The sequence below is a fragment of the Triticum urartu genome, chromosome 3 (genome assembly GCF_003073215.2).
Source record: "Triticum urartu cultivar G1812 chromosome 3, Tu2.1, whole genome shotgun sequence".
In the NCBI taxonomy this organism is placed as follows: Eukaryota; Viridiplantae; Streptophyta; class Magnoliopsida; order Poales; family Poaceae; genus Triticum; species Triticum urartu.
In genome coordinates this window covers 664,040,106-664,052,383 of record NC_053024.1, presented here as the reverse complement: position 1 = coordinate 664,052,383, position 12,278 = coordinate 664,040,106, and the positions used below count along the sequence as shown (strand labels likewise).

General features: G+C 48.6%; 1 protein-coding gene across 1 annotated transcript; it reads left to right on the top strand.

Annotated features, from left to right (window-relative positions):
• The first annotated feature begins 221 nt into the window (after positions 1-221).
• Positions 222-6,940, top strand: LOC125547129 (peptidyl-prolyl cis-trans isomerase FKBP15-2-like). The gene is made up of 4 exons (XM_048711132.1): positions 222-320; positions 804-894; positions 6,560-6,664; positions 6,843-6,940. The coding sequence occupies exons 1-4, from the start codon at positions 222-224 to the stop codon at positions 6,938-6,940; spliced, it is 393 nt and encodes a 130-aa protein (XP_048567089.1).
• The last annotated feature ends 5,338 nt before the right edge of the window (positions 6,941-12,278 follow it).

The following is a 12,278-nucleotide window of genomic DNA, read 5'->3' as shown; positions in this document are numbered from 1 at the left end:
AACCACTGGTGAACACCCTTACTATGGAGGGTAGAGATTTTCTGTATCTTTTTCTAGAAAGTGAGATTTTCTTTATCTACATGCCTAGCTTTCAGACACTCATTAAGTCTTAATCTACAATTGTGCAACATTCGATTTATAAAGTTCCAAAGCAATCATACACAGACTATGCTTTCGTTCTTATTACATTCCAGTTACAGTATCACTGTGACTGACTTCACATGACACTGTTTTTCTTTGGCTCGTCCTCTTTCCAGTACAAGCCTGAATCATGTACGCTACAAGCTCACAAAGGCGACAAGATTAAAGTGCATTATCGTGTAAGTATTTGACCGACACTTTTATCTGAAGTCAGCAATCCTATTCACTCATGATATTTGATAGTACTCTAGTCAAAAGAAATAATGACTGTAGCTAATTATACCAAGCCTGCAATTCCAGGTCTCGGAAGCAAGGGCCACTGAGTTTCCCTTACTGTAATATTCACACTGTTCCTTGCAATGACTTTATGAATGGCATTGTCCAAATGTACGATGCGCACTCACATTTTCCACGGCACTTTATCATGAATCAGTTGTGATAGCTACTTAACGCGGTGTCTCTTAACATGAAACAGTTGAGATGCCTTGCAGATAAAGTGAGAAACAGCATGTCAGAGTGACCCTAGTAATTTATGGCCTTTTATTGCGTTGTTTACCTGGTTTGTTTCTCATGTTTGCCTCAAAGAACTATTTGATGCTTTTCCTGTAGCGATTTGTTTCGACAGTCTTGTCGTTCAGCTGAAAGCTTGACTATGCTTGCAGGGGACACTCACTGATGGATCATTATTTGATTCTAGCTACGACAGAGGTGATCCCTTCGAATTTACTCTTGGGAACGGCCAGGTGATAAAAGGTGAACTGTCTTGGAGAAATGGCATACGATCATTGGTCTATCTGTGGTCCATATTGTACTGTCTTGAACGAACAACAATGTATAATATGTTACAAAAAAACGTGGAGAAATGGCCTGCATTGTTCTTATCAGAAACTTTGACGATGGCACCAACCCACATTATTGTTTCCATCTGTGTGTAGGTTGGGACCAAGGTTTACGTGTCGGCGAAAAGCGAAAGCTAAGACCTAAGAATACCCGCAAAGATGGGTTACGGCGAGCGAGGCTCCCCACCAAAGATTCCAGGTATGGCTTGTCATTTGTATGTTTGCTTGATATGGTCCTTGTGATGAAATCATATCTGGTGTACTGTTTAGACCGTCAACTTTTATATTGCCATTCCAGCGTGTTTGTTACCTGCATCAATCCTATGATACGAACACACGGCATGCCGCCGTGTGCTCTTTCATTGACCGGCAATGCTGACTGGCAGTTTTGAACTCTGATGATAGGCGGTGCAACTCTTGTTTTCGACACGGAGCTCATCGCCGTGAATGGGAAGACGTCTGCTGGCGCCGCCGCGGAGAGCGACGACAGCGAGCTTTGATGCATGTTTGACTTGCGTTTCTGCGAGTTCGTCGCCTGAAAGGGCCGCCGTTTTTGAACGATTTTCCATCATGTGTAAAGTGTTACAGAGACCGGTTAGATTGCTGTACCAAAGGATCGTTATGACCAACAGCTGATCTATATGACGCGAAACATCTTTTCACTCCTGATGGGTGTGAGGCTGTTAGTAGTGACAACACAAGCATCTTCTGTTTGTTGGACTGTGCGGCTGTTATGATGAATGAGCACCAGCATGTTTATACTACCTACACAACTCGACTACTCGAGCATGCAGTGTGGTGATCACTGGAGAATGAATGAATGATCATGTGAACGCCGGTCTCACATTCTCGCGTGTCGCGGCACAGATCCCGTGGGCCTCACCTCGTGGAATATATGTTCTTCATGTTCATGGTATCCAGCACTCGCAGTGCGCCAGTGCTCCGGGGGCAGGCAGGCAGGCAGCAGGGGCAGGCAGGCAGGCAGCAGCATCGCCACGAGCTTTTAGCTTTTCATCAGTCTTCATTCAAACATGTACGTATAGGCCAGGCCACAGTGCGCGCCTCTGAGCCCATGCGGTTTGCCGTCGACTGTGGATCGGGCACAGGCACAGGGATAAGCCCTGAACGAGTGCATGCACCCTGCTCTTTTGTTGCTTGTGCGTGATCCACTGTGGATCGTCTGATCTTTTCTCACTTGCGCGCTAAAATGTTGTGTTTGCTCCTCCAGAGAGTACACAGTGCGCGCACGGATGCATGCGGCCAAGCGCCACGGGCAGTGACACCTGACCAAACGACTCTACACACACCAACAGTAATATGCGTACAAACCAGACGAGGAGGTGTCGGGCAGCGGCGAGCAGATGGCCCGAAACTCGCGCAGGATTGCAATCCTGATGACTGACCGGGGCAGTACTGCTGGTGCTGGGTCGACAGTCGTCAAGGCGGACCTCTCGCGTCGAGTCTCGACCAGGTTTCCAAGAGCATCTCGATGCATGCGTGCATGCGTACGTACGTCTTTGCTTGTCTAGATTTCACACGAAGGAAGACGAAGGAACCCGAGGAGGACGACGACAGGCGCGGGCGGGTCAAGGACTCAAGGCCAAGGCGGGGTCGACCGATTGGACGCGTCCGCGGGGAGCTACGAAAATCTCGCGGCGGGCGACGCCTGCCTGCGTCGGTAGACTGCACCAGCGTGTACTGGTGGTGTAGACCGGAGAGCAACGCACCGCACGCGCCGGCCCCGGTGGTGGAGTGACCGGACAAAGCGTGCCGTTTCCTTCCCCCTCCCGTGGCCATGGCCGTCCGGCGACTGTGCACCCACACATCGCGCTGCCCCTGCAGTGAAAAGCGGCCATTCCCACTCGTGCGATCCCACGGTGACGGTGGCGCTAGTGCTAGGTGTGTGCTTGTGACGGTGACGTAATGTTTCTCTAATGCAAGAGAAAACAATAAATGAACTGTCGAGTGAAGTGAGGTGCAGAGGCTAGCCGGAGAATCTCCTTTTAACTGAATGTCGTGGCAGGGTTGTCCACAAGTGCTCTCTTTCTCTCACTCTCTGCAAGGACAGTAAGAATATAAACGGGGTCCGTTCGTGCCTTACAGTATCGCTTTGTTGCGTAACTAAACACGTACTGATCAGGATGGGAATGGCTAGAAATCAGTCAGCTGAATTTCAGATTTGAAGCCAGTCGATTTTTGCACTGTTGGATGGAAAATCAATGGCCCACGATCTTCTTCAACCTCTGAACACATCTCCTTCCTTCATTCATTGAGAAATCAATTCACGCCGAATTCGCATCAGCTGATTGATGTGCAGCTAAACTGTATCAGGATCGCTCTGTCCTTACCACCACCCCTCCTGATTGATCGGTGATGCCCTCGCCTAGGCGGTAGACGGACCCTACCGTCTACACCGCCATTGCCTCCTTCAGTGAAACAAGTCCCAATAATATCCCTGCCCATTGTCTCTAGTGGTAGTGTACCTCTCTACCTCTGCCACCCTAGCCGTCAAATAGGGCATGTACTGAGACAGATACTCCCTGTTTAATCCCCACCCACCTACTAGCACTCTCTGTCATGCCGTCATGCGCTAAGGTTACCAGTACTAACCAATAATTATACAGTATCAGCAGTGCCCACTTTCTAATCACCCCTGTTACCTCAATGATTTGAGCCCATGTTATGTTACCGAGATGTTTGTCTGCCTGCATGCGAGTGTGTGTGAAGGCCACCGGTAAAACGGTAAGGCCTCCTTTTGTTTGTAGGAATCTCATTGGATTTTTATAGGATAGAATTTACATAGGAAAATTTTCTTTGAAGCCCTTTGGTTTGTAGGAATGAATTCTCATTCCTATGTAGAATAGGAATCAATCCTTTATATTTTGAAGGGGAAAAACATTAGCTAAGACTCAATGGAAAAATTCCTATCTTATGCATCAAATGGCATCTCTTTCTCTAGGAAGTAAGATACATGTCATCTCATTTTCTATGATTTTCCTATTCCTATAACATTCTTATCCTACGAACCAAAAGAGGCCTAAAAGGCGATCGGGCAGGCAGCTTTAGGGGTGGAAATTGATAGCGGATAATCCGAAATATACGATATTCGTATTCAAGAAAATGCCTATTCGTATCCGAAACATCCGCATCCGGACCAAAATGAAAATGGAAATTATCCGTATCCGAATTTATTAAACAAATAAAAAATAAAATATGGTAGGAGATTTTGAGACAAATATGGATATGGAAGTGGATATATCCGTATCCGAATAAGATTATGGGAGGTAATTTTCAAAATTCTAGACCCAATATTCCAATTATCCAACTTATAAATTATTATGCATGACAATAGTATTTATTCATAAACCTATTTATCATTGACTTATTGTATGTCACAAGTTGATTATTTCAGGTCACATAGGTATCGACTAATTTACTTAAGCAATATGTTGATATTATTCGTATCCGTTCCGAATCAAGAAAATATCCGATACGTATCCGTATTCGAATAATATCCGAGCCGCATCCGTATCCGATAACATCCATATTCGGATTCGTATTCGTTTTGAAAATATGAAAATGGAAGTGGTAAGAGCACTATCCGATCCGCATCCGATCCGTTTCCACCCCTAGGCAGCTTTCTTTTCTCCACGTCGATCCACCGCCATTGGATCGCCGGTGCGTGCGTGTTGCACCTTTCACCAACTATTGGTACGAGAACCGCGCTTCGGCACAACACCCCCCCCCCTCCTCCCCAAACGTAACGTACATGGGGCAGGGGTCCTTTCACACGGCGTATTAGAATACGTGCCCACCGCTACGGCCGCCCGCGTCGCCGTACGGCCCAGTGGCGTATGCCCGCCCGCCCGCTATGTCGTCGTGCTGTGTACGTCCGCGTTGTCCGAAAAGAAACACCCGATCGCCGAACCCTATTTTCCCCTCGCCTCTGCCACCGCCGCTGCCAGTCGTCGTCCACAACCGTCGCGGTCGGCCAAACACCACTGCCGTCGTCTGCTCCACGTGATGTTCGTCGTCACGCCTTCATCATCGGCCAATATCAACGCTTTTGTCATGTCTGGCGGCGGCAACGAGGTACGTGAGCCCTGGTCATAGTGATTTAAAAACAGATTTTAGTTGCGATGATGTTACGTGGTGTTTGAATAGATCTAAGATTATATATAAACAAGTATAGATGGAGCCAGAAATCGGGTATGACGGCGATGATGGCGGTAGCGACGACGGATCATTGTCATTGGATGTAGACGAACATGCCGCGGAAAACTATATGAGTTTGGATGAGTCTTACAGTGGCAATGTAAGTGGTATGCATGTTGTCGAGCATATTAAATACAAGCAACCGCGATGACACTAACATGTACTTGTTTGACTTTGTACAGGTAGGTGAGAATGATGACAATGTGGATATGGATGTAGATGATTCATATGCTAAAAGCGATAGCCAGGTAAGTTTAAAATTATGCAGGTAAATTTAAAGTGACATGAAAAACACATCAAATCTGACATGTCATATTTAAAATTTGCGCAAATGGATGTGGAAGGGTACTATGAGTGGAACATATTCGATGATGACAATGACCAAAACGATGTCGATGCATCTTATAATGACAGCTCGAGCAAAGTAAGTAGTGCAAAGTGAATATATATGATAGTCGTCATCCAACAACTTGCTGACATATAAGGTTGTTTGTATTTTTTTTTCCAGGGAGACGCTGGTGGCCCAAGCGGAAATGATGAGGATGCCTATGGTGATGAGTGTAATTTTGACATTGGCTACGATGAATACCAGCAAGACTCATCGGACAGGCATTGAAAGGTAATGGCCACGACGTTCAGGTCAGAAGTGGAGCATGCGATTTCTATAACGACTATGCGAAAAAACGTGGATTCAGCATTAGGAGGGACAACTTGAAATACGTGAAGGGTGTCGACGCACCGATGCGCTTGAGGAGGTTTCTTTGTTCGAGGGCTGGGAAACGACGGGCCAGATTTTGTACCATGGAAGGGAGGAAGTGTAGGCTGAGACCGGAGAGTCGATGCTACTGCGAGGCCCATTTAACTGTGAAGTTTGATAGAGAGCGCTCCGTTTGGTATGTCAGCAGTTTCAGCGATGATCATAGTCACATTCTTGCTAGTCCGGACGAAGTTACATATCTCCGGTCTCATAATCAGATAAAGGAGTATCAGAAGCTCGAGATTTTAGCAATGGTGGGTGCTGGGATCAGAAAGCATATGATTTTTAAAAACTTCGTCAGTAGGTATGGATCATTTGTGAAGGCTGGTTTCGGGAGGAGGAAGCTTTATAATATGTGCTATAGGGAGAAAATGAAATTGCAATAGTGTGGTCCATATTGTACTGCCTTGACCAAACAATAATATACGTTATGAAAAAGAAACGTGGAGAAACGGCAAATATTGTTCTTATCAGAAACCTTCGCAATGGCACCAACCTACTCTCTCCGTCCCATAATGTAAGACGCCTTTTGACACTATTATAGGGTTAAAAAACGTCTTATATTATGAAACGGAGGGAGTGCATTATTGCTTTCGTCTGTGTGTAGGTTGGGACCAAGGTTTACTAGGTATGTGTATCGACGAAAAGCGGAACCTAAGCATAACCGCAAATATGGGTTACGGAGAGCGAGGATCGCCACCAAAGATTCCAGGTATGGCTTGTTATTTGTATGTTTGCTTGATATGGTCCTTGTGATGAAATCATATCTCGTGTACTTTTTAGATCGTCAACTTTTATATTGCCATTCCAGCGTGTTTGTTACCTGCATGGCGCCGTGTTCTCTTTCATTAACCGGCAATGCTGACCGGCAGTTTTGTACTCGATGATAGGTGGAGCAACTCTGGTTTTTGACACGGAGCTCATTGCTGTCAATGGGAAGACATCTACTGGTGCTACTACTGCGGAGAGCGACGACAACGAGCTCTAATACATGAAAGTAGTTTGACTTGCGTTTCTGCGAGTTCGTTGATGTACAATGATTTTCACCATGTTCAAAGTATTGCAGTACCAGTTAGATTGTTGTACTGCCAAATGATCCCAGTGGCAAACTTACTTTTAAGCATACCAAGTTCACCAAGGTCTTACAAAGATAAAAGAGTCGGAAAAACTTTTGCCTTGTTTAAAAAAAAGAGAGACGGAACGAGAGGATTTGAGTTCTTGCTAGGTGCTTGCACTTTACTGAGCATGCATAATTTTTATTTTTATTTGCAAAACACTCACTCTGTAAAAAAAAAGATAGTATAGATCACTATATTATTAGTGATGTAAACAATATTATACTCCTATTTTTTTACCGAGGGAAGTACCTATTTTGTTGACGAGGAAAATGAAAATTAGAGGATTTTTTTCTTAGAACAAACTCAGAGTTGTTATGCTGGGTTGAACACCGCACGAGCATCTTGGACTGTGCGGCTGTTAATGATGAGCGCCACTGCGCCAGCAGCATGTTATACGCACACACTCGAGCATGCGGTGCGGTGATCAGTGGAGAACAATCATGTGAACACTGGTTTCACATTCCCGCATGTTGCGGCAGAAATCCGGTGGGCCTCATCTCATAGAATATATGTTCTTCATGGCATCGAGCACTCGTAGTGCGCCAGAGCATCGCCACGAGCTTCAACTTTTGAATCTTCAAACACGTACCGGCCCCGGCCAGGCCACAGTGCGCGTCTCTGAGCCAAATGCGATCTGCCGTCAACGCACAGGAACAAGCGCAGCATGATGACCAGCCACAGCGCGGGGCAGCAGCTGGTTCAGTCCACGAGCTACAGCCTCAAGCAATACACCCACCCCCGAGCCGAGGGACAAATCGCCTCTATGGTCTGCTTGCTTCCGTCTGTTTTCAATGTGGATCCTTTGATTTCTCACCTGCGCATCGAAATGCTGTTTGCTCCTCCGGAGCGGCTGCAGTGACACGTTGTAGGCGCGCACGGACGCCGCATGTGGCCAACAGCGGCGCCACGGGCAGCGACACCTGACCGAACGACTAACAGTATACAGTACTACGTACAAACCTGACGGTGCGGTGTCGGTTAGCGGCGGGCAGACCGGCCGAAACTCGTGCAGGATTGCAAGCCTGTCTGACCGGCGCACCGATCGACAGTCACCAAGACCTGATCTTGAGTGGATTCTCTCGACCAGGTTTCCAAGGGCATCTCGATGCATGCATGCATGCGTGCGTGCGTACGAACGTCTACATTTCACACGAACGAACGAACCCGGGGAGAACGACAGGCGGGCGGGTCAAGGCCAAGGCGGGGTCGACGGACAGGACGCGTCGGGCGAACGGTACACCGGCGTAGGGCGAGCGGTACCTTTCCGGTAGAAAATCTGCCGCGGGGAACTACGAAAATCTCGCGGCGCTGCCTGCTTTCCGTCCGTCGTAGACCGAGTAGTACGTAGCGGTAGCTAGTGGAGAGCAACGCACGCCCGCGGGCGCGTCGTCCCGTCACGTCGCCGGCCCCGGGCCGGGGGAGGGTAGACCGGACAAAGCATCCCGTCTCGTCGTCCGGCGACTGTGCGTGCGCGCACACGGCGGGCTACCCCTGCAGTGAAGGAGCCACCCGCCCGTGCGAGCGATCCCGCGGTGGTGCTCGTCGTGCGGGTAGGACCGTACGACCAACTGTAACGGAAACAGTGTGGATCCTGTGCCGTGGGATCTACGCGGGGAGCATAACAAGACCTGGCGAGTGAAGTGAGGTGCAGCTGGCTGGCCAGTAGAGAATCTCGTTTTAGCTGAATTTCGTGGCAGGGTTTCCCGGAGAGACATTCGCTTCAGTGTCAAGTGCTCTCTCTCTCTATCTCTCTGCGAGGGTCCGTCCGTGCATGCATGTGTTTGACTGCACGCCGTGGGCTGGGCCTCGCATGTAGTAGTCTGTACTGTACCCAGCGCACCCCTTGCCTTTGCATGTTCTGCCTACGCAGAGCACTCGCCGTCACAGGGATCACACACTGCACCGGGAGGTTGCGTCATTGATACAATCAGAGAGATGCTGCTGCTCTTCTACAGTCCGGACCCCAAACCGACCTTAGACAGCCGGACGACCCGCCCGGTCACAAAAAATTGACCTAGACGAACGTCTTAAATCAGCCTCAAACGATCGGACTGTTCGACATCCCGAGCACAGGCCCAGCCCACGACCGACCCAATGCTGCCCCACGAAAAACCTCATCTGGCTCCTCGCTCGGAACCTAAGCTCACTCATTCCCCTCCGTCGCTCCGTCCTTTCCTCTTTCCTCTTTGATTCTGATTCACCTCGGCGCGATGTCCAGCTCCAGCAACGGCTCCTGCTCTGACCTCAACGTCGACGAGGAGCTCGCACTCCACATTGCCTTGGAGCGGTCCAAGAAGGACACCGAGGCAGCTCCGGGTCTGCTGCGTCGTCGCAGCTCCCGCGCCGTCACCTTTCCCCTCCGACCGCTCCTCCACGCGGGTACCGGTGGCTGCTAATTCCTGCGCCGCCAGCCAGTACGCGCACTCCGAAAAAAGAGGCACGCGCCGCCCGCCACGAGAGCCAGCGGGCAAGGGAGAGGTAAGCGGCGGAGCGGGCCATGCACCATCGGCGCGGGAGGTCCGCGAAGCCCAACGAGGAGGAGCGGCTCCTCGCCGAGGTCTACTATCGATCACTCACGGTGGCGGAGAAGGACGCTCACCGCCTCCGGCAGAAGAACACAATGGTCCTCCAGCTAGCTATAGAGTAGTCGGAGTGGGAGGCGAATAAGGCAGTGGCGGAGGCGGCTCGGGTCGCCAAGCTGAAGCGGCAGCAGGACAAGTCCGTTCGCCGACTGAAGGGGCTGGTAGTCCTGTCCTCCTCTGACTCCGACTCCGACGACGGCTCCACCTCCGACGACGACCAAGATCCTCCACCACCGCGAATGCCGACAGCCATGCCGGCGACCGGAAAGGGAAAGGCCCAGCGATGAAGAAGCTCCCTCTTATTTTTAGTTACCATTTTTAGTTGTTGAACTTGTCCGGCGGTGAACTACGGTGATATTTTGGATGATGTAAAATGAGTTTGTGCATTTCATTATCCGTTTGATGTCGATATTTTTGTTTGTTGTTTGATCATATTGAGTAGTTCACCATGTTGCGTGCGTAGTATGTATTAAAACGCTATATGAGATACCCAGACGTGAAGAGAGAAATGTGAGGCACATCTAAACGCGTCCGCGGACGTTCGAGAGGCCGAATTTGTCCATGCTCTTAGACTAGCCACAGTAGGAGTAACTTCAGCAGTAACTTCAAGTCCAACTCAGCAAATTTGTCTATGTGACAATGAGTTAATGAAGAGAGAGGTAGTTCTAGTAACTTAGCTAGTTACTGTAACATCACATGTCCCAATGCAATATGAGTCTATAACCTAATAAATGAAGCTTTGCATGACACCACACCAATATTACTACCCACTATGAAGGTGGTAATATAGTCTAGGGATATGTGTATGTTACTCTCCATTGTGGCTAGTCTTACCGCCACGCCTCCTGATTGATTACCGTCTACTACGGCTGGTCACAATGGGCAAGAACATAAGCTAGTAACTTACACACTTTCCTAGACTATGTTACTACCTTCATAGTGGATAGGAACATCTATGTAGTGTCATGCAACGATGTATTTATTAGGTTATAGACTCATTGTTTCTTGGAGTGTGTGATGTTCCGGTAACTTAGCTAGTTACCATAAGTACCTATTTCTTCATTAAATGTGTGCCACATAAGCAAAGTTGTATTGAAGTATGTGATGTTACTCCTAAGTTCCTCCCCATTGTGACCAGCCTACGACGCCATTGCCTCCTTGGGTGAAACAAGTCCCGATGATATCCCTGTCCATGGTCACTCGCTCGTTCTTGCTCCGACTGTCTCTACTGTCAGACAGGCATGTACTCAGCTATTTAACCCCACGCACCTACCACTCACACTCATGCCGTCATGCGTTGAGGTTACCAGTACTAACCAATAATTACACAGTATCAGCAGCGCCCACTTTCTAATCACCCACCACGGTTATGTTATCTCAATGATTGGAGCCCATGTCATGTTACCGGGATGTCTGTCTGTCTGCCTGCCTGCAAGTGTGTGTGAAAGACACCGGTAAAAGGCGATCGATCGAGCAGGCACGCCAGTGGATCCCTGGTGCGTGCTGCCCCTTTCACCAACTACTAATCAAGTAAAGCTGCTCCGTTAGAAAAAGGTGAGCACAGCAAAGCCTTCGTTTTAGCTTGACACTGTTTCACAAGCGCAAGCTGTGCTGTGATGAGTTGTGCTGCGTGGTGTAAGATGATGGGCTGAGTGAGCGAGCCAGGACTAGATCCAGCACTGCAGCTGTAACGATATGCTGTGATGATCCGATCCGATCGGCGAGGACGGGTGGGAAGCGTCCGCCGATGATGAGGCCCCGAGTCGGAGATACAATCGAACGACGATCGCTGGCGGTGGTTAGATTAGATCTTGACCGGGCGCCGCGCCTGCTGCGCCTGATTATGCTTTCTCGGGTCGGCCGGGGTTGGTCAGTCAGTCCTACTACCCCAGGCCTCTGTCACGGAGGATAATCCCAGCATGCACGACGGCTGGTCGGAGCTTTGCTTAAGCTAAGGGTATAAGGATTAGGGAATGGCTGGGACAATGACATTGCCATCACATACTCTATGCATGCATCACTACATCAGTATTTTATTGCCCACACGAAAGGCTCCAGATCTGTGATTGAAAAACGGAGCCGTGAACCTGGCAAAGTTTGGTGTCGCTTTGCAGTGAGAACGTCAAGTATAGAGTAATGGCTTTAACATCTATATCACTCGGGCGATCTCGATCCGTCCATCACACACCAACAAGTGGAAGCAAGCTCAGCTACCTTTTTTTTTTGCGGCTACCTTAATTTTATGGGATGTAATTAAGCAACTCTCGGAAGGATATTATCTTTTAATTAGCTCAGGGACAACAGAAACTTCACAATGAAGATTACAGGGATCCGAGACAGTCTGAACCTACTACTGTCTCTCTTGGAAAAATTTCTTTTTTCCATCTAGTATGAAGAAACAATTGCACATGAGAGACGAATCCTTTTCTCTTCCCGTAGGAGGAATGCATGCAATGATCATGAGGCATGAAAGACAAATCCCCTTCCCGTTCTCCTACCGCCTGAAATAAATGCTCGTGGCTAACAAATTCAGAGCCCATTATATAGTCCCAAAACAAGAGAGGATCACATCAAACAGTGTTCCTTCCGTCACGTAAACGCATCAGACAGACAGTGTAGCGCGAGG

Coding starts and splice junctions, on each gene's coding strand:
- LOC125547129 (XM_048711132.1), top strand. CDS start 222: ATGACACTGTTTTTCTTTGGCTCGTCCTCTTTCCAGTACAAGCCTGAA. Junction 895..6,559: donor GAACGGCCAGGTGATAAAAG/GTGAACTGTCTT, acceptor GTCTGTGTGTAG/GTTGGGACCAAGGTTTACTA. Junction 6,665..6,842: donor ATCGCCACCAAAGATTCCAG/GTATGGCTTGTT, acceptor ACTCGATGATAG/GTGGAGCAACTCTGGTTTTT.